The sequence below is a fragment of the Lepisma saccharinum genome, chromosome 22 (genome assembly GCF_977018435.1).
Source record: "Lepisma saccharinum chromosome 22, izLepSacc3.1, whole genome shotgun sequence".
In the NCBI taxonomy this organism is placed as follows: Eukaryota; Metazoa; Arthropoda; class Insecta; order Zygentoma; family Lepismatidae; genus Lepisma; species Lepisma saccharinum.
This window is the reverse complement of record NC_139250.1, coordinates 37,294,465-37,320,597: the sequence shown is the minus strand read 5'-3', so window position 1 is coordinate 37,320,597 and position 26,133 is coordinate 37,294,465. Positions and strand designations below refer to the sequence as shown.

General features: G+C 37.0%; 2 protein-coding genes across 3 annotated transcripts in view; both read right to left on the bottom strand.

The window, feature by feature from the left end:
• LOC146004639 (uncharacterized) overlaps window positions 1–26,133 on the bottom strand; it is a 726,328-nt gene that overhangs the window by 13,849 nt on the left and 686,346 nt on the right. The gene's annotated exons all lie outside the window — the stretch shown is intronic.
• LOC146004640 (uncharacterized) lies at window positions 1,457–22,588 on the bottom strand. 2 transcript variants are annotated; one of them, XM_083143542.1, is made up of 4 exons: window positions 22,297–22,588; window positions 9,497–9,658; window positions 7,447–7,574; window positions 1,457–1,976 (listed from the first exon to the last, which is right to left on the bottom strand). In XM_083143542.1, the coding sequence occupies exons 1-4, from the start codon at window positions 22,423–22,425 to the stop codon at window positions 1,955–1,957; spliced, it is 441 nt and encodes a 146-aa protein (XP_082999668.1). In that variant the 5' UTR covers window positions 22,426–22,588; the 3' UTR covers window positions 1,457–1,954. The 2 variants fall into 2 exon arrangements, with proteins under 2 accessions (XP_082999668.1, XP_082999667.1); XM_083143541.1 differs by lacking the exon at window positions 1,457–1,976 and adding an exon at window positions 5,575–5,637.

Sequence of the window (26,133 nt, the reverse complement as noted above, 5' to 3'; positions counted from 1 at the left end):
CAATGTTCTGAAAATGGATTACAGCATTTTGTAGCATGTAATGACCATTCCTTTCCTCTCTCGCCATCCATTGTGATGAAAAACATTTCATATAAATATGCAGTCAACTCTCGCTATTTTATAACCAGAAGGATAGCTTCACTAATGCATAAGCAACAAATCAATTTACACAAGTGTTGTGTAACTAGATTTCCATGAAACAAACTAAAGCAACAGTAACTTAATGATAACATGAAAGAAGCCTGTTGCTTGGTCCAAGCCGAAGCACAACTGAGGCTTATATACAAGAGAAGCATGACCCAACAAAATTGGACATGTTGTTTCAGGTAAAGACACACAGTGTGCAACCTACTGCACATCTTGTCTTCTGTTACTCCTTCTAAATGAACTGTAATTTACAGATTTTAAAGCTTAATAACTCTTAAGTGACAGATCAAGAGGGTTGACTTTTTAACTTCTTTAAAAAATATGATGTGATTGTCCCATCCTAAAAACTTTGCACAAATGCTTACAAAAGGTATTTAACATATATTTTTTTTGAAATTTTTCAAAAGTGGTGTTTGAGACTCCCAAAATTTAAATTTTGGAAAAAGCTAAAATTTTGTTTTCTTCTAAATATGACTGTGTTGCATATCATAGGAATGCCCATTAAAATAGCTTTAAAATGAGCCCAAGATAAACTTCCTAGCTGAAATAAGTACCAAAATATTTGCATTAGTGTGAACCAGGATAGTGGAAAAACTTCAGTTGATATTTTGAATTTTCAGAAGTAAATTTTTTTAAAAAAATGGCTTGACCAAACAAAAATTCTGAAAAATTGCAGTTTTCAAAGTCACATTGGGTACATTTCATAAACCAAAATCATTGAAATTTGTGAAACAACAAGGTAAAGCACCATTAACTCTATTTTGTTATTGTGCTTCTAAAGTTGCTCCCATATGATTCATGAGTATCCTTACTGCAAGAAACAGGAAAATTGGATGGCAGGACTGTTTTGCATGAAGACATGCTACTTGAATGCCTATTGCTAAAAACTGTTCTAGTTCAGAGAATACAGTATAATTTAGACAAAGCAATACGAGCAGGACAACTGCCTCTGTAATTGCCTTTACAATGCAATTACAATCACAATACAGTTTACTTCTAATAGAACATGTACATGTACAAATTTTCCACACACAAAACACTGTGACTGATGCCTGTGGCTCATGTGTACCTAGGAAAATAAGAGGTTTTAGCAACATTAAAAGAACAGTTTTTATATAATTTTTTTTACAAATTAAGATTATCAGAAAATAGTCATTGTAATACAGTTAATCATACAAGGAAGAATCAAATGAAAAACTTACATATTTCTTGTATTGAAATGAATTGAATACAAGAAGATATGCCCTTGCATATTATTTCAACATAATCTCCAATGTGCACAATACTAGTATTCCAGCACTCTGGAAAAAATGCATGCATACCTCAAAAGAAAGAAGAAAATAGTCTGTGAGGTTGCCAATGGTGCACTGTTACATCACCTGTTCATTGGTTTGGGAACACATGCCTCCCAATGGCCCTTTCGGTAATCCAAAGATGTGAAAATCTCTGGAGGCAAGGTCTGGAGAATACAGTGGATGAGGAAGATAGATCTTGGATGGTTGCAACAGTTGAACAGGCAGTTTGGGGTCGTGCATTGTAATGTTTCAACAAAACTCTTGCACAAAAGTCTCCTTTGTTTAGACTTGATTGCAGGAACCAAGTGGTTCTTTAGTAGATCTGCATAAGTTGCATTGGTGACAATTTTCCTTCTGGACATGTAGTGTTTCAAAATGATCCTCATTCGTCCCAAAAGAGAGTCAATATAACCTTTCCCACCGATGGTTGCCTGTATAATTTTTTCGAGGGACTGTGGTTCCATTAATTGCTCACTTTTTTGGTTTCTAGTTGATCGCGGTGGATCCGTGTTTCATCTCCAGTGACAATTCTTCCTAGAAAGTCATCAACTTCAACTGAAAACCACTACACAAGTTCCCCACATGCATCAATATGTAGATATTTCATTTCTGCAGACAGGTGCTGTGCCAACCACTTAGCAGATATTTTATGGATCAGCAGAACATCATGGACATATGACATGCTGATTTATACAAGCACCTATTTTATCCATTGTCACATGCAAATTTTCTTTCACCTTGGCTTCATTTGCTATAATGGCCTCTGGTGCCAGCCACTATGCAATGTGCTTGACCTGGTTCAGGATAGACTGTCACAGAAGTAATGCCATTTTCAAACTTCCTAGTCCATTGCTGGTGACAGACATGCATGAACATTCATAACTTGATGAATTTTGAAGACTATGATCTATCAGTGACTACAAAACATACGGCAGAAAGCTCTACTAAAAAAAAAAAAATGAATCAAAATTGAACCCTAGTGTTGGCCCTCAATTTTAGCCACTTGAATTAGAGATGGTAAAAGAAGGTAGAGAACATAAAATGTACCTTGAAATGTACTTTAAACAATGTTTTTTTACACCAGATTTCTATCATTTTTAATAGATGAGTTATCATAATCATTTCAATTGTTAGCAAAGGTAAAAAATCCTACAGGTCATTGAACAAGATTGGCCACCATTTCCCAACACAGTCAAGCTTTAGAAAAATAATGCTTGTTTTGAACTACCCTTGCATAGGAGTTACAAAAAAAAATGATTTCTTTTAAAAATGGTCGAGTAACCAGTGCTGGACCATTTGGTATGGATCAACCCTGAAATTTTCCACAATATCCAAAAATACCTTGCAGTTACAGAAACAAAGAAGAAAGGTAATGGAATTGAAGAACTTGATGAACTAGTCTATAGTGGAGTACCAAAACAAGAAAGAAAATATCAACAAATGGAAATTTATAAATGAGAGAATAATGACAGTAGACATTTTAGAACAGAAAGAAGAATTAATTCTAGTGATAGTGTATGCTCCGAACGAGGATAAAACTTCAAACAACAAAAATCAGTTTTATGAAATACTACAAAGATCTATTGAAGACATAGATAAAGAAGTTATTATCCTAGGACATATGAATGCCAGAGAGGGAAATAAAACAGAAAGCTGGGGGAAAATAATTGGAAAGCATGGAGAAGAAGTGATAAATAACAATGGAGAGAGACTATAGGAACTCTGCATAATAAATGATTTGATTATCACCAACACTATGTCCACCCATGAGCAAAAAACTGCCCACCCTCGAAAATTTCGAAGTCCAAATCTGCAGGATGTGACAACAAGGTGGGGTAGTATAGCATACCTCACATACGGAAAAGGTTGCAGCACGAAAAAGTCGAAACCTTATAGATGTGTCATTTATGTATTTATTTATTTTTGATGAATAATTACAGATAAATAAATAACGTTCCATTGATACATTTTGCGACACATTCTTCACTCCTGCTTCATTTTATTCATGCACATTACTTTAAGGGTAAACTCTGTGAAAACGTAAAATAAGACAAGTATACTAGCTCAAAAAAAAAAAAAAAAATAGATTAATTTTCAACCTGATAAATATTATGTGCTACATTACATGGACATTACATACACAATGCTTATGTAGCCATAAATGAACACAATGGCAAAAGCAAATTGGTATTCACTGATATAAACACACATGTTCTTTGCAATTAATGTTCTATTATTTCGACAATGAAATTGCAAGAAGTGGGAGTTCATCACAATTTGCAACACACTCTATCATCCGGAAATAAATCGTGTTAGTCTTCCTGACCCGGCTCTTGGCTTGAAGGAGGTTTCTAGACGAGCAGCTTACATTTCCACACCAAACACATACGCTAGGATATAAAAATATTGATACCCACAATATCAATATAAAATATATCAACAGACCTCACGAAATGTAAAGTTACAACAAGTGACCGACGAAACATGCCACACAGTATCTAGCAAACTGAGACGAGCGTGTTGAGGAGAGAGATAGATTAGTTGGTTAAGGTGTCTTCCTTGTAAACTGAGTTTGACATTTTGAATGACTGTTCGAGTCTCCACTCAGCCAGTAGTTTTATTTTTTCCCAGGTTTCTGTAGATGGTGATTTATAATGTATGTTTATTAAAATTGCCCTATTGTTTTGCACTGTAATTTCAAACCGTTTGAGAATGATTTTTAGAAGCACTCCATTGGCTCTAGTGGACTACAATATTTGTTATAAATTGGTGTTTGCTTTTATTAGAAACATTTCAAGAATGAAGAGCATAGTATGGCAACATTAATCAAAATATTACTACTTCACTAAAAATATTGAAAATGTGTTTAATCTTGCAGTTCATATATGTGTTGAATAAAATTACAAAATACTCGACATATTCATAGGATAATAATAAAGAAAATATTAAAAACAACATGAAGGAAAACAGAGAGATTAGTAATTACACACGCATTCTTCCTTTGACTATATAGTTGCTGCTGATTGATACATCTTTCCCCAGCTTTGTGTTCATGGCAAGAATATCACGTGGTTCATTTGCAGCTTCAGGTGACCTTGAGTATTGCTGTAGAAGGAAGTAAGTCAGCACTGGAAGTAAGTCTTTCCGAAGACTAGAATTTCATCTCTAAGTAAACTGACAGAGTGTAGAACTTTAAGTTTCTAATTATTAAAGATTTGTAAATATTTTTATACATTTGCCACAAAGAAGTAAATTTTCATTTTCATAGATCCTGATATATGGAACTATGAATTATTTCAGAGAATAAAGATGCTGGTAACAGTACTCAGACATGAACCTCAAATAGCTACAGTCAACTCTCGATACAACGACCTTTCACAGTTCTCAGGAAAAGAGTCATTATTTTGAACGGATCGTTATTGGAATTTGCAGCAATTTCGAGCTTAAACAGAGCACAAACTGACACAAAGATTTGATTGATTTGTTGCTTTAAGTCCACTTTCTGCACAGTAAAGCTAATCAGGACAGGACCTACAGTTTAAAGTGGGATCCAAACAACTATGCGCCTACACCGGGTATCGAACTTGGGACCCCTTGATTACAAAGCAACAATGTTACTACAGCAAGACACAAAGATTCCTAGTAGACATTTATCCTGTGTAGTTATACAACCTGTTATGCACAGGACGCATGTTGTGAGAAGGAAAATAGAACATGAAAACATTTTCACAAAAAAAAATATTTTAAATAACGTTATTTTCTTTTAATTGTGTGCTCTTCTTCAAAATTCTTACAATTCTAGTTCATGAGAAACCCGCTTGCACAGAGACCTACGGAAAGGAAAACAATCTCTCGTTTACTGAAAGTGAAACTCGAAGAATCTTGACACCAGTGACACTGGCGCCAGCAAAAATCTGGAGATAATCGGGCAGAATGAATGTTAGATTTTATACGGGTCTACTAGAGCATTGTCTGCTACAGTATTAACTGGGAGACACAAAACAACCTTTCTAAGCACCTAACAAAAAAAGAATAAGAAAAAGCGAGGCTGTAAATTTCGTTCTGGTTCGTCTGTGTAAAATACATTGCAAAAATTTCACGAAATTCATGTTTTCTTTGTTTTAGCCACTCCCCCCCCCCCCCCCAATTCCAGAAAGCAGTCCAAACTCTTCCTCAACTTGCATTGTAATCCAGCCTGAAAAAAGGAAAAATACACTTTAAACTGTATATTTAGTCATGACTAGCCCATCATCATAAAATGAACTCAAAACAAGGTTTATGAAACTTGCACATTTTCAGATATCAAAATGGGAGATCGTTATTTACTTTCATGTTAATCGAAGATTTAATGTTGGATTTAGGAGTATTCTCAAAGTCAAACAACTACTCCTCCAAATGTTTTCCAATTGAATAATGTTTTTGTTCATTACTCGGGTCTCAGCACAGCACTTATTTAATTTTTTTACATGAATGGTTCTCAAGAAAAGCAGCAATTATATTGTGTGCATTTCCTTCCAAGAAGTTTATTCTTGTGTCAGGGCATAAAATAAAATTTACAGTTTTGCTTATCAGAAAGCACAGAACATGAAGTTGTTTTAACTCTTGTTTTTCTTTCTGGAGATTTAATTGCATTATCTTCAAATCAAAAAAGCTTTGCAAGATTCAAAACAACGACTTTTTCCTTCGTGTGGATGAGTCATTGCTGTTATTGGCAAGCAACAGCTTTGCAGATGCTAGACAAAACATTGGTGCCAGCTGCAGCATAAAAACAAGGAGACCGGATGGAAGTTCGAGCAACAGGTGGTCAAAGAGAAAATCCTCACATTTTAAAGATGACGCAACTGTCGAAGACAGAACATTTATCAGCAGTGTGAAGAAGAAAGAAATGGTCTTTGCTTAACGTTTTACCATGCAACAGACAATAATACGGACAATACTTCCTATGCAGACAACAGCATACATAAAAAAAAAGACCTGAATTCTGCAAATATCACATTGCCCTGCACACCAGTGGCAGAGAATGAGTTGGAATGATGGGGGGTCATTTTTTTTTTATTTTGTCATATGGTTTTTGTTCATATTCAAGAATGTATGCAGAACTGGATGCTCCGTGTTAGACGTCAAAGGAAAGCAGGAGGGGTCCATTTACACTCTCCTGTAATAAGCCCGTGTGCACACATGAGCAAGAAAATCATGGCTGAAAGAATCAACATCGCCCCCCCCCCCCCCTTTCACGTTTGCTGACAGGAGAAGAGGGAGAAGTCACACAGCCAAAGGAATGCTTTTCTCACAAATATTATGACATCGACACAGTTAGTGAAACGTATGAAGTGGGAAACAGCAGATATGATACACGTATGATCGAAGTAAACTTTTGCCGAATCTTGGATGAAAATGCATTAAGTGGGTTGGCAATCTTTAGTTGGTCTATGTGGCTTTGATTATCTCTTAACAGTTTCGCTTTTTTTATATGAAGTGTTACATGAAACAAAGAACACATTTTGAATGAAGGTGGTTACCAGAAGTTTTCGGCTACAAGACCAAGAGCAGCTCACCCACGGGAACCTGTGTGTTGTCAGCAATTCTTAGGTCAAGGAAATTAGTCAAGGTAGATTTAAAATAACATCCAAGCACATTTGGTCTTCTCTTCTCGAGTATCCAAGAGCAAGCAAAATCACAATGGCAAAACAATTCTGGCACGATGGGTAGAGGCTGTCTGGGTGCTGGGTAACATTGGCACATTTGGGGGGAGGAGAGGGCAGAAGTCAAGTGCAATTGGATATCACTCAAGCGTGTTGTGGTGGTGTCTAATTTTAGATGAGCCTCACTTATGAGCGGTAGAACACTCGTGAAGGAAATGAGTGCAATCGGCAGATTTCTTTCAATTTTTCAACTTTTTTCCAAATTTTTCATGGTTCCCGTGAAAAGGGTAGTTACCTCGAGATGGTTGTTATATCTGGGGTTTTAGAACCAAGAGCCAACTGTATATGAAATTGATACATACCCTGATGATTGTGTTATTAACTCAGAGTTATTTCCAAAGCTCGGATTAGAATCAACAAGTGCTGAGCCACTTTCTTCAGACTGATTGGAATCACTGTCATCATTTGACGTTTCACTCACCACTGTGACCTGGAAAGAGAAAAAAGTCGCTTAAAAAAATAACACCCATGTAATTTAAAATTATAACTGATGTTGGAAATGCAAATTATAGCTACACAATGCTCATTAAATTGTATAAGAAATAATGGACATCCCTGCAACAGACTCACATTTAGAACATGCAGAACACTTCTGTGTTCCCAGTGCATGCAATGTTTGTGTTAACTGCATTATACTGCCACCTAGAGGCTAAATCTACAATTACATGATAGGGCCTATTATGAGTGCAAACTAGGAGAGATTCTTTATGTACTGATATGCACCTTTTTGCTGTAAGTATGTAGTTCTAGTACCATAAATGTTTGAAAGCCCAAAGGGAATTATGAATCACTCTGTATATGTAAAAAAAAAAGGGTAAAGTGCTCCCCTGTGCTTAGCACCACCCCATGAAGGTGTATAGGGGGTGTGGGGGTAATGCCTCACATTTTCTTAATCTGGTCGTGAATGGGGGTGATGTGCATCATGCCCCTGACCAACTTTACCCCTCAGGGTTTCCCCCAGGTACCCATGTTATTTGATGCTGGGAGGGCACGGGAGCCACTTCCAATGTTAGAAAAATCCCGGATTTGAACCGGCCAGGGATCGAATCCGGGACCTTTAGTATGGTAGTCAGATGCGTTACTAACTGAGCCACCACAGCCACACGTATATGTTTGAAAGTAATTACAACTATGGTAGTACTGTTTCATTTGGTGTTAATCTGTGTTTGGTTTCTTTCAGGAATGTAGGTTTCATCAGAAGTTATCTGGTCTACCTCTCTATTGGAGCTTGAGAGAAATAGTCAGTAGGTGCTCTTAGTTAGAATTGTTGAGTTGTTGCTTTACATCCACTAAAAGTGCAATCCAAATGCCCACATGCCACCTCCATCAGATATTGACCCTTGAACCCCTTGATTACAAAGTGACAATGTTATTACTGCACCATCAGGGAAACCCTGTCCTAGGATGTGGACTGGAGTATAACAAGGATTTTCTTCTCTGCTGACACCATGATGAAGTCCTGGAAGAGAACTCAGTTGTTAAAGTGCAGCTTTCTGTGATGAAGTGAAGTTGTGTTTCGGAGGAACAGTGTTTTTTAAAGGGCAATCTACACTTTTAGGTGTACAGGCTTCCCCAAGCTATAACGTCCTTTGTTTCCGCAATACTTGAGAAAACCACAGGCATAAATCTAGGGGTATAGTGCACACTGACAAATGAGATTGGTTTGAAGTTGCCAAGCATCTTGCAACTCCCACCACTACCCCTGAAACAGAGCAGGAAGAGGGTGCCATAGGTGGACGGTCTTCCATGCTCCTTTAAGCATGTTTCGAGAATGGCATAAGATTAGGTTAAGTCACTTTGTTTTTTAACATTTTTGTCCTCATCCCTCAATCACATGCAAGTAACTGGACAATACAGTGACCATACCCAGAGGAGGGCTGGTTGCTTGTAGACGAGAAGTAGAAAAAATGTAGCAACCCTATTGACTGTCAAACATGGCATGAGTTGTGGTTTTGGTAAGAAGGCGGATGAGGGGTAAGGACACTATAACACAGCAATTTCTTTATGTCTTGGGTGGCTGCAGGGGTGAAAAGTAGCCAAAGAGACAAAATTACTGATTTAAACACCACAGATATATATATATATATATATATATATATATATATATATATATATATAGAGAGAGAGAGAGAGAGAGAGAGAGAGAGAGAGATATGCTGCATTTCAAAAGAAGAGCTGTAATATCATTAAAAAATATATTATCCAGCCTCCGGAGTCCCATACTCAGTCATTGAACATTTTTTGTTCAACACAGAACTCATATTTTGTAAAGTGTAAAAATGTATTCCAGAAAATCACAACATTCGCACATGCTCGTTCTATTTTAAATTTTTGTAAACTAACATTATTTACCTGTTCTGTCCTTCGTTGATTGAATTTTACCCTCTTTATGGAGGCAGTATCTTTCAACATCATATCAGCATTAATACATTTTTGAAGGAAATCGTCAAAGCCATGAATCTCATGCTCACATTGCATACATACAATATCTGATGAATCAATTTGTGTTGTTGTCTGAAAGAAAGAAAAAATGATAAATAAATTAAAAGTATGTCCATGCGGCTCTGACATGTAGACCCACAGCTAGTATAATTCTATGTGCTATATATACATATGCAGACACAGAATGACTAGCTTTACAAGATGGTGAAATGATGAAGCTAGCTTTTGAGCTATTTTCACCATGTTTTAAACTGTCCATGCACATAAACTTTGACCTGGTGTGGCCTATTACGTGAATGTGTGCATTCTTTAGTTGTTGGCGACTGGCATACATCAAGTTATGTCTATGTGCATTCATTTTCATTTGGGTGACAAGTACTTTTCCCTGCACACCATGGAGTTGGAAAATACAAGATGTTCTGCTGTTAAGATGTCATGTGACATAGATATGAAGGAGTATTAGACAAATGTTTTTGTTGTAGGGTTAGGCAGGGCTCTTAGCATTAACATTACTTCCATGAATACTTCCTAAAACCCGATTATGTGATTTCTGGTCTTCAGCAGTTTTGCTATTCTCACTATAATTTGGGTCTTAGTCTGAAGAACACCCTGATTCAGGGTTGAAACATTATGTGTAAAGTGTCTTTTACATAAATAAAAATAACCTTGGTCAGCATCTTTAGTGCTTTTTTCTAATGTGAAAACAAGGCTTAATCATGTTATCAAGAAAGAGGCATGACAGCCTCCCTCTGCAATGCCAAGGTACTAAACATTGTGTCTTTATTTGGTAAGACTGCAGAATATGGGCTGCTTAGGAGGAACGTGGTTCATAATTTTTTGGTTATGTTTTGTAGTTAGTCATCAGGAAAAATACGTTTGAAGGTGCGGAATTTTTTTTTCTTTAAAAAAAATTAGAAATACGTATCAAGGTTGGGCACTCTTGGAAGGAAAAAGTGACATGGCGGCACACATTCCTGCACAAATCTAGTGAAAGCATAAAATGCCTATGCTGTTAGGTAGCTAGGTTTAGTTCTCTTAGCTTGAATAATAATTTGTCATTGCATTTATGCTAATGAAACCTAACCTAACGTTGTAGGCATTCCTCGTCAAAATAATGAAAGAAACTATGCGTAAACAATATGGATGCGAACGAATAGAGAAATGCATTGCTTTTAGTAGCAGGAAAAAATTTTTCAATGTAATTGGAACACAACCTAACAGGCCTAACCTAACCTTGTAAGCATTCCTCGTCTGAAATAACAAAAGAAACTGTGTGTGTCTGAGTGGAATCCGGAGTGACAAATCAACTCTAATTCTGCGAAACAAAGGGTCTCAGTTATCACAAAACACTTGAGCAATCTTGTGTTCTGACGTCACGGAAAAAGGAATTTTTATTTTAGGCTAGCTTGGTTTAGTTCTCTTAGCCCTTATGCTAATGGAACCTAATCTAAATTCATAGGCATTCCTCATCTGACGTCGGAACACAAGGTAGCAAAACTCTCGTTTGGAGAGGAAAACCCCGCAACAAATGACAACAATTGTGCGTAAACAATATGGACACGAACGAATGGAGAAATGCATTGCTTTTAGTAGCAGGAAAAACATTTTTTTACGCACAATAATATAATAGCAATCAGAAAAGTAACACCGGAAAATGGAAGTAGATTGTACGTACTTTCAGGGGATATAAATTTTGTTCATCTAGTTAAAGGAAAAAAAGCAGCCCATGTTCTGCAATGAGACCATGTTGAACATAATACACACAAAGATAATGTTACTTCACATAAATGTAAGCAATAATGTTAATGCATAAAAATGTTAGCATTTATCAAAGTGAAAAATGAAATATGACATATTATAAATATAGTTAAAACTCATTTGCAATCACATTCAATAAAATATAAAACTTTACAGAACTTTGCACCTAATAACATTATATGAATCAAAGAAGTATGTCCAAGTTGTGCACTAAGAATAACTCATTAAACAATTCCTGAACTATTACTTTTGGAGAGATTTTGTGCATGTTTAATTGATAATGGTATGTAGAAAGGAGTTGATTCCACTGATATCAATGATTTTGAGTGGCTAGAAGAGCAGTCAACAGCAACAACTCGCCTCAATATTTGTTCTTTCCAAAGATTCATTTACCCTTCCCTGTGACAGGTTGGGGGCCAGCGCAAGAAATTCCACAGATTTTATGATAAATGCTTGATACACAACCATGCTCCTGGAGGCAGATAGATAGAAAAGTGAAAGAAAAGCATGAACTAACTGCCTGGTTGACACTGTGCAAATAATTTATTGCCAAGTCATGCTTGAAACCTTAGGGGGGGAGGGGTAACCAGCATTACTAGCATGCTGCACAAATGCCGGGTGATGTTATTGCAGAGCTCTTGGGACAGAGGGATAAAGGTCACTGTGAAATTAGCTTTGTTTTATCTACGTTCAAGTGGCAAGTGGATCAGCAATTTCCTCTTGTGCTATTCCATTCCGTAGGTCTTATGTTTGACTGCTGGCATTGGCCAATCGAGGATTATTTATTTTCAGCACAACAGTACCAAAGAAGATAAGCACATCACTACTTATAATAATATACACAAAATACTAATTAAAAACATTACTTTTCATCAACTAGATGTAACATAATTTTGTTGTTCAATAAATATTTGTATATTTTTTTTTTTTTGACATTAATTTTCTTACCAGGGCAGTTGTTTTCATATAGATTTTAGCAGTCTTAACTACACATAAACTAAATGATGAATATTTGCGATTACATCTAATTTTATAGCATTGTATTACTATTTGTATAATAATTAAATTAATTTACATGTTACCATGAACAGACCAAGGTAACATTATAGTATAAGGGAAACTGATTTCTTCAAATTTACAGGAGAAAGTACTTAGGGAAATCATTTTCTGTAGCATTGTGGAAGTTCGTGAATCTAGTTTTGATCCATTATAATGCGAAAACCTGTCGTTTTCTGTGAAAATCTCTGTCCGACGTGCTGTTTCTGCTGCCGCCATTTGCTTTCTGCACAAGAGTACAATGTTCCGTGTGTTAAGATGATGCAACCCCATAGTCAGTGTTTCAGCCTCGCCGTGTTTTCACTAGAACATGACGTATCAAGTATTTTTAATTTTTAAAATTTTTTTTTAACTATGCTTGCCTAACCTAACTTAACCTAACTTTATGGAAAATGTTTTTTTATGCTAATGTCAATGGTTTTTGGGGCTAATGTGAATGGTTTTTGGGGCTAACGTGAATGGTTTTTGGGGCTAACATCAATGGTTTGTGAGGCTAACGTCAATGGTTTGCGATGTATTAGCATAATTTCAAATCTGGGCACGAAAGTAGGTATTTTCCGGTGCACAAGTTTGCAACACCGCATAAATCGACAAAACACTCTCACAACTTGCCCTGAACCAGTACGCTATCGCCCGATATAATGTGTTACAGAATCGAAATAACAAGTAACAGTAAGTACTCGTAAATGTAAGAAATAGACATTGTCTTAGTTAGAAATGCATTATTTCACCTTAGGAAATGTTCCGCATTCCAAAGTAGTACATTAGCAATGTAAGAAATATGATTTATAGGTGTTTCCCTTATACTATAATAGTACCCTGACCGATATATTAACGTATTAATTATAAACATTTGAATAATTATTATTTCTGAGTAACTTATATCGGACCCCTCTCCCCCCAAAAAAATATGTACGTGCCTGGTGATGTGAGAAGTTTGTATGAATCAGTAACTAGTCTTTGACATTTACACTGGAATTATAGAAGTGTCGTAATTGGCGGGAATCGTTAAGCTATAGGTACCGGCACAGCCCTAAAGTAAGAATCACGAACCTTTCGACCCTCTGTAAACAACCGTCTCACTTCGAGTAACGTGTATCACTCCGCGCCAGCTGTTCGTGAATGGTGCGGCCATCATATGCTGCTCACTCGCAACCTTTAATTTTACGTAACATGGAAAAACGTATTCACATTTTAACTGATAATCTACACATTGAATTATAATAAATTTTCTACAAGTGATTAAATACGTGTTCTTGTTCAAGAATGAGCATATTTTTCTACGCCAAAAGTTCTATTTATCTGACACTGGGTTAACAGATCCCCCCTTCTCTCTCAGTATGACAGCGCCAAAGTTATACAAGAGAGTGAGAGATTCGTTTCAGTAAATTCAAGCCTTTTGGTTTTATTGCTTCCTCTTCCACCAAATTATTGCCCAACATTGTTGACATGTAGTGTATTGTTTTCTCCGTTGTGCAACAAATATACCGCTAGTTTTAGCAGAAGCTAAACAAAGATAAGCCGGGGAATAAAAAGAGATTGTTTATCTTTCTCTCTGTTTCTCGTGCACTAGAAAACAAGAAGACCATAATAAGCACATTATATACGAACGTCTCATGCAAGTAATCTATTTCTTACCTTGATTCAGCAGTTCCTTTTTGAACTTGAGGCATTTTCGGCGCTAGACATCATCCTGTCAGAGTACGGTGTGTCAAATTTGCTTCCCAATAAGGAACTCGACGTGGCACAAGAGGCGATTTAACGTCATCACTATCAAGATCTTCCCCACAACGGCTCTTTGATTGAAAGAATATGAAAGCACCTCGCGTTGTATTGTGCTTATCTCAAAATCGGTGTACTTGTTTATACGAGCAACAACATGTCTTTTTTCGCGGGACTCACAACTTGACCGGTCGTTTTCCTTGCTTTCACCACACCGAAAACACAAAGATGCAGACACACAATTACACTTGGACACCCACTTCACTGCTTGCTCAGGATAGCACCGACACAACGTCACATAAACGTTAAGAACAACCTGCTTCTTGCTACTTTTCAAACAGCTGTATTTCCGAAATACTACTCTGAAAACACGGGAGACCTTCCTGCTCGCGTGGAAGTCGCCATGTTCGAAACTGGCGCTATTTTCTTACTGTTCACGTGATTGATTATAATTTATACAATAATCACGTATTATTATTATAAACAGAAACCTTTAATGAAAATATATTTTAAAATGTATAATCCAATGTAATTTACACGTTTTTCTTCCATTAGCCTACTTTCACAGAACGGACTACATGATGCGGAAGAAATCCGTTATTAGGCTGTTGCCAACCTCAATACTTCTCACTAAGTCAAGTACAGAAACGGAAGTGGTATGTCGAATGTCAACATATGATAGTGTGACCACATTGTCAGTGACGATCCTCCAGGAATGGGGGAGGGGGTGGGATGCAGGAGTCTATCTATAATCCAGAGGTGTTCACCATCCGGATGGTGACATCCTCACACTCCCGAATACTTTTGCGGATGAAGGAGGGCAGGCCGTAGGGTGAGGGAAGTTGATTTAAAATGAACACCTCTCAAAAAGAGAGAAGAAAAATGTGACAATATTTAAAAATTCACCCCCAAATATGCATTTTATTTTATATCTAGCGTACAATAAAATGTGACTGCTTCAAAATATTTCTGTATTCTACATTCTTCTTTCCCCACTTTTATGCTTCTCTAAGTTGCCGTTTTAGTTTCCCTTGGTGTCTTTGCTGCATAATCCAGCATTTTTGAACGGGATGAAAAGGACATATAGTATGTTTTTGTATGTTGAAGTACACTGGAGGATTCTGGAATGTGTGACGTTCAGGTGTAGATCGACCACATTGTGACACACACATTTGTCATTAGTTATGAGACTATGAGGGATAGGTGATATTTGAATTCCAAATTAGTTAGCCGCCACCGTGACAGAGTGGTTAGCACATCACGCTACGACGCCAGGGGTCCCGGGTTCGAATCGTGGCCTGGGCATGGATGTTTGTGAATGTCCATTCATCCCCATCTTCGCAAATTAGCCATAAGCAGGGTGGCTACAAACAAGCAGAAATGAAATTTGACTTTTCCAGGTTTTCCAGGACAAAATTTACATTTTTCCCTGACAATTACAAACTTAACTAAATCAATATTTATGCAAATGAATATAATAAACTCATACAGATCCACGTATGGTTTTGTTAAGTACCAATATTATCTTCTATGAAATTGACTTAATTTCTCTATTCTCTATGATTTGAATTCAAACTGCAAAATAGTGAATTTGGGAAGTTATTACAATTCACAAGCTAGGGAAGGATTACGGAATTTTGTCATACGCAGTAAGTTTAAAATAAAATAATTGATTATTTTTAAAGTTACGACTAAATGAGATAAGAGTGAAGAGTGATTGATTAAGAAATACAATTTGTAATTTATCAGTCTCCTTATACATTCTTGGTATTATATGTTGATATTTCCACTGAGGTTTGGAACCCTCTGCTTGCAAGAACCATGAGTGCCGACTCATTTTTCAATGTACAAAGCTACTCTCTTCTCTGTAAAGCAAACAACTTAACTCTTGCATATAAGTGAAACAATTGAATCGAACAAAATAAAGTGTCATATTTCCTTACATTATCAATGGGATTTCTGCTTCAGTACAGTATATCCAAGTGAAGTACTGTGAAACTGACATTATGCAGTTATACCATTAATGCTGATGAAAAGGGTATGTAGGTATTAGAAATTTAACGCAAGGAATTTATAGAATTGCATTGTATAGGTACCTGATTTAGCTAACCACACATTAAAACAGGAACACACTAATAATAAAAGCTTCTGAAAGTTCATATACGATGGGCATCCTGAAAAAAGCTCCAATGGTGCATATAGTGCTCAGAGATATACACACACACATGCAGGCAGGAAGAAGTGGCATGTAGCTCTAATCTGGTACATTTGCAATGCAGCCGTTTTAGGACAGTTCTAGGTTAAAGATTGCAGCTCTCATACAGTCTCCCACCGACTGTGATGTAGCCTACATTGCACGCTCAGAATTTGGCACAGAGTCACCAGCAATCGTGTGAGGTGTGCAGACCGGATGTCGTGAGTGATAGTATGGTCAGACGATGGTGCAGACAATTGACGGAAGGCCAATCGAATGTGCACAACCCCATACAGCTGAGTACACACTGGCCCTTTGCATCACTTCAGGTGAGAGATCTTGGACCACACCCTGTACAGCCCAGGCCTTGAATGTACCGACTTTCATCTCTTTGTTCAACTGAAGAGGTTTCTGGCAGGGCAAGGATTTGACAGCTACACTGCGGTAGAGATAGTTCCAGTCTTTGCTGTCAGACACATATACCATTAGCATACAAAATTTAGTGCCATGCTACCAGTAGCGTACGCAGGATTTCATCAAGGGGGGTGTTATTTCGAAAAATTTCTACAAATTCACATTACCATTGTTTTATTATAATTTAATTAATAATAATAATACATTAATTAATAATTCTTATAATTAATTAATTAATTAGTTTAATTACTACTAATAATTACTACTAATGCAGCTGCTATTTATGAAAGAAATAGAACAAAATTACATTTCTTTTGTTTCTTTGTTGCAAAATAATTGTCTAGTCAACGGTTATTTGTATATGATAAATGAGACATTTTAAGTGTGAAGAAAATCCATAAAAACAAGCAAATATATTAAATGTATTGAAATAATCGAAATATGAAGCTCATTCAAGGAGCCGCGCTGGTCTAGTCTGACAACTTCATGTGAGATCCGGGTTCGATTCCCGGAAGTGGTTGGAATTTATCCAGCGTTGTCTCCACACGCAGCCTTATATCAATGGGTACCTGAGAGCAACCCTGGGGGATGAAGGCTGCCGGAGCATGGTGCTGATCACATCACCTGCAAAATAGTTCGAGATCGAGAATCTTTGGGGCCCACCACACCACTACGTGTGCCTTCATGGCACGGGGGAATTTACATTACCTTTACCTATGGAACTCGCCCAGGATAATGATGAAGCGCGAGAATACATGTTGCTAAATTCCACTGAGTCTATGTTTTCGTTGTAAAGTATATTTATAGACATTCCAACACATATATCACTTCCAGGTGATTCACAAAGCACTTCTTCAACATTATTTAATGATGTGGATGTAGGCTCAGCATCACTTGAGAGTTCACAAGGGATGTGAAATCAGTACCGGGAAGAACATTTGCAATAAGGTCGGCACACTGCGACTAAGCAAGAAATTCTCACAATTCTCGCGAGTCACTGCACGACTTTTTGCAAAAAAAATTGCAAAATTGAACTTTGCGGCCGCTTAGATTGTGTTTGGAATGTTAACTTTTTCTTCATGTTGCATGGGAATAATAAATCAAATTATTATTATTATTATTACTGTCGCAGATCTTTGACTGTCATAAATTAGCCATTTTAATTTTTTGTCTACAGCATTTTCCATAATATTTCAAAATCTCAAGGGGGGGGGTTAAACCAGGTAACCCCCCCCCCCCTTGCGTACGTCACTGCATGCTAGGACAAATGCCAGAACAACGGTGGTGATTATGCCGAAAATTAGGTTAGGACTCACTGTTACTAATACAATAAATTACAAGTAATATTCATGTTTTATTTATTCCTAAACGGTAGGGAACTTGAATTGTGTATTTTCTCATTTTTTATTTTTTACTATATGGTGTTATTTTTCCCAAAATTCACATTTTCATTTTAGCACATTTTCTGGCAAATATGGTGTTTTTAAACTACTGTTTCAGAGTTTCAGAGAGTTTGATATCTTGAAAGTTATTTTGGGAAAGTTATTTTCCATACCCTTTTTTTTAATTTTAAGGTAAGGATTTTAGATAATAGAATTTTCCCCGTATATACTGAGGGGTGCATAATGACCATAAGTGGCGACGCACGCAAAAAATTAAAATCAAGCAATCTCACGTGACAGATACCGATATATTATGGCACCAAAAATTGGCATTATCTTAATTTTGACTTATTAGTGTTACGTTTCCCAAAATTCGCGTTTTTTTGTTTTAGAACATTTATCTGCCAAATATACCGAAATACTCCACTGTGCTTTTAAACTATTATTTTAAATTGTAGGTCACATGGTCTGCGTATTTTCGTAACAGTTTGATATGTTGGAACAGATTTTTGAGGAAGTAAAAGTAAAGTGCTCCCCTGCACTTTTCCATGAAGGTGTATAGGGGTGTGGAGTTAGGGCCCCACACTTTCTTGATCACGGCTGAAGGTGGAGGTGATGTGATCAGCACCACGATCCTGGCTACATTTATTCCTCAAAGTTCCCTCAAGGTACCAGTTTCATATGATGCTGGGTGGGTGCCGGAGCAGTTTGAATAGGTGGAAAACATCCCAGTTCTCCGCCACAGGGGATCGACCCCGGGTCTCTTTCATAGTAGTCAGATGCCCTAACGACAGTTCCATTATTACTCGCTCGACAAATGCTGAAGGTGCGCACTTAGCTTGGTAATTTAAAACATATCTCATGCGACAAATACGAAGACGTGGCTCCTGTGTGACTGTAGATATGAACTCTATCTCCTGTTAGAACCCTGCCACTTTGCTCTGTGATGCAAATGGTTTTGATAGAAGTTGAAAAAATCGTGGGAAATATATGATTTAATGTGGCTGTCGGAATTATTAGATGTACGTATAACTCTATAGTTTACTCTCGTGTAAAATGTTGGAAAACTGGCATGTTCTATGTACACAAACATGGCCTAGAAAAGACAAGAACGTTCGATTTCGTGTAATGTTTCATTGTTTTAGGAAATTTCTTTTAAAAAAATCGCTAAAAACGCCAACAATTGACATTTTATGCCAAATTCGCATTATTTCGATATTTCGAACAGGCGAAAAATATGTCCAGACATCACTGCACATTCCTAAACATAACTTCGCAGCAATTACCATTTTTCACGGTTTTGGCGTTTGCGAAAAATCAATGTCCCTACTAATCGGAAATTACTTTCTGGCCACACCTTGTATAAATCAGTAGATGGAAAGTGAAAATTTAGCAGGGCTGACAGAGAAAAGTGAATTCTTGAAGAAAGTGATTTGCTTTTATGGTTGAATGATTCAAGTAAATATGATATAAAAACATTTACATATTTATTATTAGTATTTTATTTAATAATATTGGACATTAACCTTACTCAGTGAGAGATTAATGACCATCTCTCACGAGTTTAAACAGACAGGACAGAGAGTGGCGTTACTTTCATTGCAATACTATTGTTGCAGTAAATTTGAGGTTGGCAATCTTTATAACATTCACCAATGCAGATTTATGTTTCACTTTTTCGTGATAGTATTCAATATATATCCTGTTTGGTTGGATTCTTCTTGATATCTAAGAATAGTGCAATGTCATTGTAAACGTATGTTAACTTGTGCAAAACCAGTAATGCGTCAGGATGATGAAGGAAAACCTTTGTAAGCACTGCTACATTAAATAAGGTGAAGTGAGCCAGAAGAGTAATAAAATTCCAGCAGCATATTTGCAGTCTAAAGCTCTTCTTGTTTATGCATGCGATTTTTGTTGGATGTTGCAGTCCATGCAATTTCTGTCGCATGTTGTAGTGAGATACTTTGTCGGGTGGCGATATTAGACAAAAATCGTATGTATCAATGGAATCTATTTGTTTCCATGTTCCTTCAGTTTGCCCAACAAAATGCCTTAGTACGACGTCCGACAACTATCGGACGGCGCCACCTGCTCTTATCCCCTCCATCTGTTGACAAGTCTCCTTACTACTCCCATACGGACAAGAAAAAAATGATAATTCAATGCATTTTCCACATAATATTTAGAGGCTTAACCTTTATTCCCCCGATGATACCACATGGTATCATCAGAGTAAGGTAGTACTGGCCCGATGATACCATATGGTATCATGGTGTTGATTACGAAATGAATGTGCTTTTTGGAACTTCATACTCTTATGTTTGGGTGGAAACTGACACAGGTCTGGAGCAAGCCTGGGAAATTCATATTGATGACCAACATCCCCCTCTCCGCAACATATCCATGCCACATTCCCGAACAGTTTCACATTTTGGCTCATTATTCAACTTGTATGGCACCCAGGGACATGAGACATGTTTCAATCTCTTTGGAAACGTTCATTGTTTGAAGAGAATATTAAGGTTTGCGCCTTCTCCCAAAAATAGCGGGAGAAGAGGGAGCAAACTCCAGATTATTATTTTTCTCCATTGAAATTTGGTGGTCGCGCCCCCAAACCCCCGTTCCTCGGTTCGGCGTTCTGAGTTGTACACAGATGCATGCTATGATCTTTTAGCTGCCAAACAAAACTTACCTGAAGTAGATTGCTACCATAGTGCCCCAGTTATAACAATTTTCCTCCAAAAATGCAAATTACCTATTTTTTGTAAAAAAAAACAAAAATACATTTTGGCTTATTATTCAACTTGTATGGCACCCAAGAACATGAAACATGTTTCATTCTCTTGAGAAATGTCCATTTTTTGAAAAGAATACTAAAGTTCGCGCCTTCTCCCGAAAATGGCAGGAGAAGAGGGGGCAAACTCCAGATTTTTAAGTTTTTCCATTGAAATTCGGGGGACATGCTCCCCCAAGCCCCCTTCCTCGGTCCGGTGTTCTGAATTGTACACGGTTGCATGCACTGATGATTTAGCTGCAAAACAAAAGTTATCCAAAGTAGATTTCTCCCATAGTGCCAGAGTTATAACAATTTTCCTCCAAAGAGTGTTCGAATTTAAAATTCCCGCCGAGAAATTTCTCTCTCTCTCTCTCTCTCTCTCCTTCTGCCTTCACTGATTTCTGGCGCCGTGGTTGTGTTGCGCATGAAAGGGGCCTAAAATTTGAGGCCGAAACTTAAGAACTACATTTCCTGTTCTCATGAAGAGTTCCATAACGGTATCTTTAAATAAAGAAAAAAATAAATAAAAAAAGTCAATGAAGACAAAATTCCTTGACATTTTCCTGACTTTTTTTGACACCTCAAATTCCCTGACTTATCCCGGTTTTCCAGGTCTGTCGCCACCCTGCATAAGTGGCACAAGGGGGGAAGTAAAATAAAGCAAATCAATCAAACCAAATGAGTTATTTCCATTATTTTTATCTAATCAATAATTATTAATTTAGTCAATCAAATCATATGTATTAGCTTACTTTCATTATATATATAATAATAAATCATAACACTTTCAAACATCAAATAGATTTAATGAAGAAACACCGATTTCAAAACGTGATTTATCTCAATGTACCACATTCTTCTAGCAAGGTTTTTTTTTAGTAAAATATGAGAGAAAATTAATCCTTTGGTACAGAACAGTCTTACTCCTGGGGGATAAGATGTAAATTTTGTATTTGATTTTTTTTTAATCTAGCGTTGCTCTTCATCCACTTTTGGCTAATCCCGAAGATGAGAATGAGTGATCGTCAGATTAAATTAATGAAGGGACACTCACAAATAACACCATGCCGGGATTCGAGCCAGGAAGTCTGAAGATGTACGACGCAAGATGTACATTTTTTTATTATTTTTTTTACATACATTCAATAACTTTCAACAGGTCACTGCTTATTCCGCATCTGTTGACAAATGGAATGTTTTTACACCGTGTAGGCTATGTGGATTATTTTTTTTTCATAAGTTTGCAACACTGTTAGAGTACACGTGCTTTTGTTTACAGAAGATCTTAAGTTCTATGATTCTCACTTTAGTAACAAACTACTCTCTATTTGACGTTTTCTGAGAATGTACCGAAGAATGGAAAATAAGTAATGAAATGTATTATTTTATATAGATGTATGCTTACCCACACACCAAAGCAATTCTTAATTTTCCTTAGTATATCCATTCCATCTTCTTTTGCCTTAATAATACTTATACCTTCGTTTGATGTAGTTCGTTCACAACAGAAAAAGCATTTCGAATATGTCATCATTTCATGCAACTTCTGCAGTATTAACTTTGTTATTTTTCATCACTCATTTACTATAACTTTCTCTTATATACAATTTACTTAAAAAGGGTAAAATCTTTCACACTTATTCCAGAACAAATTGATTCTGTTTGTTCACAAAGAAAACAGACGAAATAACGTCACAGTTTACTTGCCTTGTGGCTTGCACAGTTGCGTGTTGATTCATATGTTGTCTTCTTTATTTTTGGCTTACACCGCGTTTACGATTTCTAGCCAAAGTTGTGAGTTGGGTACATAAAGCCTGTTTTAGACGAGAGCATATTCTCTAACATTTTCGCTAGCAGAAATGCTATGTAAATGCTTTCACAAATCTTATAGCAGATGGTACTTTACATGGAAGCATTTCATGTTAAATGGACATTTCCACTCAATTTTTTTTACAGCATATTTAAATACTACACCCTGGAAAAATGACCTCTGCAAGTTCTCGCGTTTCTCTGCGTCCAGTTTAAGGCAGAAACGAGACTTCCAAAGTTGCGAGGCTAGCGTTGCGCTGAAAACACGCCGCCGCCATGTTACTACGTCACTCCTTAGGGAGAGCTCGTTTGTCGTCTGCTTCGAGCGTCCAGTTCCGGATGGGTAGTCCACGGTGAGCGAACACGTGCAACAGTTTTACAAATCTGTACCGATTTAAATAATGGAAGAAGGAGCGATAGGAGAAAGGAAAGCTATGCTTTGTAATGATCATTCTTCTATGAAATATCCGTGCTGCTCACGTGCAAGATAAATGAAAGGGTTCAGCTGCGTGTGTTCTCAGGCCATGCGAAAAATATTGCTTATAAAATTGGTTGCTGACAAGACACTCAAAAATATTTTTTAAACTTATATTTATAGATATTTACCGTAACCTATGTAGTGCAAAATAGGAATTTTCACATTCTTCACTTTACTTATAAAGCCTATTTAACTTTCTTTTCTATAAAGCAATTTCCAGTTTATGTTCCATTTCTGTTGCGCAATTTATGATCAAATATTTTCGTGCAGATAAGAGAAAATACACTGAGAAGATTACATTAGTTGCACAGTACATATCTATACTTAGTTTATGTATAATTATTACAAGGAAATAATGTGTATAGCCATGGACGTATTTAAGGGGGTTCAAGGGTTCCAACCCCCTTCTTTTTTTGGTTCACAAAATTACCAGTTTCCTTGTTCTATCCGCTTGTTCATAAAAAATTCCTTCGGACTTATTTCATTCTCTTAAATTAGAGACGTATAGGACGGGATACGGATGGGAAGGAAATTTCGTAATTCCACACACCAGATGGGACTGCAGACTAATATCTGCAATTTCCTGATAGTTTCGGAATTTCTGCGATAAAAAACTGCATTGAGACTGTCAAATCATTTTTTTCCCCCCACAAATCACATTAAAGAAATTTGGTTCTTAAAAACGGAGTGACACAAGATGAACAGAAAAGTATCAATACTTCGTGACTACAAACACACAACTTTGTCGGGTCCAACATCCCCTCCCCCCATTCTCCCCAACAAGCTTCCGGCCAGCAGTGTCCTGGATTTTCACGAAATAAAGCAACCCTAATAATACCAAAAGTTGATCCATCCCTCCCCCCGTGAACTATATATACGCCCATGTGTATAACAATATCCCATACTGAAATGGTACGATATAATTATTTTGAATTTTGTACTGCGAAAAAAGGAGCCTCATCTCGTTACCCCGAAAGCATTAATTGGTTGGTTCACAACTTCACCACTAAGGATCCTATCGAGACGAGACATGGCAGCCTTGGTCTCGTTCTTGTTGAGAGTTGTAAATGTCTGTCTCGTGTTGATTTGTAAATGTCTCATTGACAGTCTCGTCTCAATTTATAAACATCCGTCTCGGTTTGGGAGGGCAATTCTCGTTCTCGTCTCAAGTCTAGAAAAAATATAGAATTAACAACGTATGCAGAGACTTATCATTATAAATACAAAAAAAAACTTTCTTAATATTTATTATTATTATTATTATTATTATTTGACTCCTCGTTTCGACGGTACAGCCCTCGAAAACTAAATATAATCCTGCTTATATATGCAAACCAAACTGCAGATTCAGAATTACCAGGAATGAACTGGAGTTGTAATTATTATTCACAAAATTCATGATTTATCTGAGCAAGTCGCATGTTCCAGGTTTGACTCTCGACCTGGGCATGACTGTTTCCTTGTGAGTGACATTTCATTGAACTGGAAATTGTTACATGGGAGGCTGTTTGCTCGAGACTTTGGAGACAGTTAGGGGGATGCTTCTATTGTTAACGTTAGTGTTGCTCACGAGACGAGGCATGTTCCATCTGGGGGACAAGTGAATGTTTTCGAAATGAGATGGGACAGAAGAAAAATTTCGTCTCTTATCATGGCAGGTTGGGTGATACTTAGATTGTGCAGTTGGTGGTAGTGTGTGTGTGGGGGGATGTACTCCTGCACCCCGACTTCGAATACAGCTTGTAGTTATTCATCTTCATTGTAGCGATTAGCCAAAAGTGGGAAGAAATGTGATGTTAGAGATGATACATAATAAATTAACCATGCGTTCTCATCGTTGCGGTTAAACAAAGTGAACGGAAAAGCGACGTAAAAGTAGGCTAAATACAAAAATGTGCAACATGTATATTAACTGAAGAAAACTGTCATTTACTGCAGGAAATTTAAAAACTCACCGTACCTTTTTATACCGTATCACCTCTTATATTGCAGAAATTGGCGTGTAAACCAGTGTGTTCTAAAAGTATTATCTTAACATTTGTGAAGAAAATATTATGACGAAAATAATTGTAATTCCAGAAAAGCCATTCCTATAACATTAATTTCTTGCCAGTCAGAACCAACCTATGTATTCAATGAACAAGGCTGTTCACGTGTTCAGCCATTCACTGTTACAAGTTTTGCTTTGTCACCCTAATGGGAAAACCCTCTACCAAGTGGCTGAATTATAGTAAATACTGCTAAACTGCTAGGGCATAACATCTCCAAGAAATGGAGCGCAGATTTTTGCACTGGAAGTTACAAGATACTTGTTTTTCGTTTTACACAGTAACAAGTGAATTTTCTGTCGCTTCCGCGGCTCATGCTAAGTTGACGGGACGAGCAGAAGCCCCGCCTGCACGCATTTCTAAGTGATGACGTCAGAGGACCTCCTGTCTGTGGAGAGGACGTTTTCAAATCCGTGACGTAGTAGGTGAATTTCAGCGGTGTTTGAAGGCGTGTTTCTCGAGAACCGAAACAAATATCGCCGAGATATTTTGCACATCTCATGTTTGTGTCATTATCTGTAAAATGAATGGATTTAAAACGTTTTTCATGTCAAAGTGGAAATGTCCATTTCAGTAAGCTTTTGCAATACAATGTATAACATATACAGCACGAAAGACACGTCAAATAACACCATCTATGCTGAGTGCGAGGCGTTTACAATTGAAACAACTAAAATATACTTCCATACGTACACATTTAATGTTCCAAATTATATATTTATCAGGCGCGGCTCATGCGTTATTTTCCTGGGTTTCATTGAAGTCATGTTACGAGTGTGGTATTTAAGAACTTTCCAGAGGGAGACGGGAGGGAAATTTATATATATATATTACGGGTGTGCGAGATCCCGAAAAGTCGGGACCACGATCGAGAAAAAAAATTCCCGTCCCAATCCAGACTTCGGGA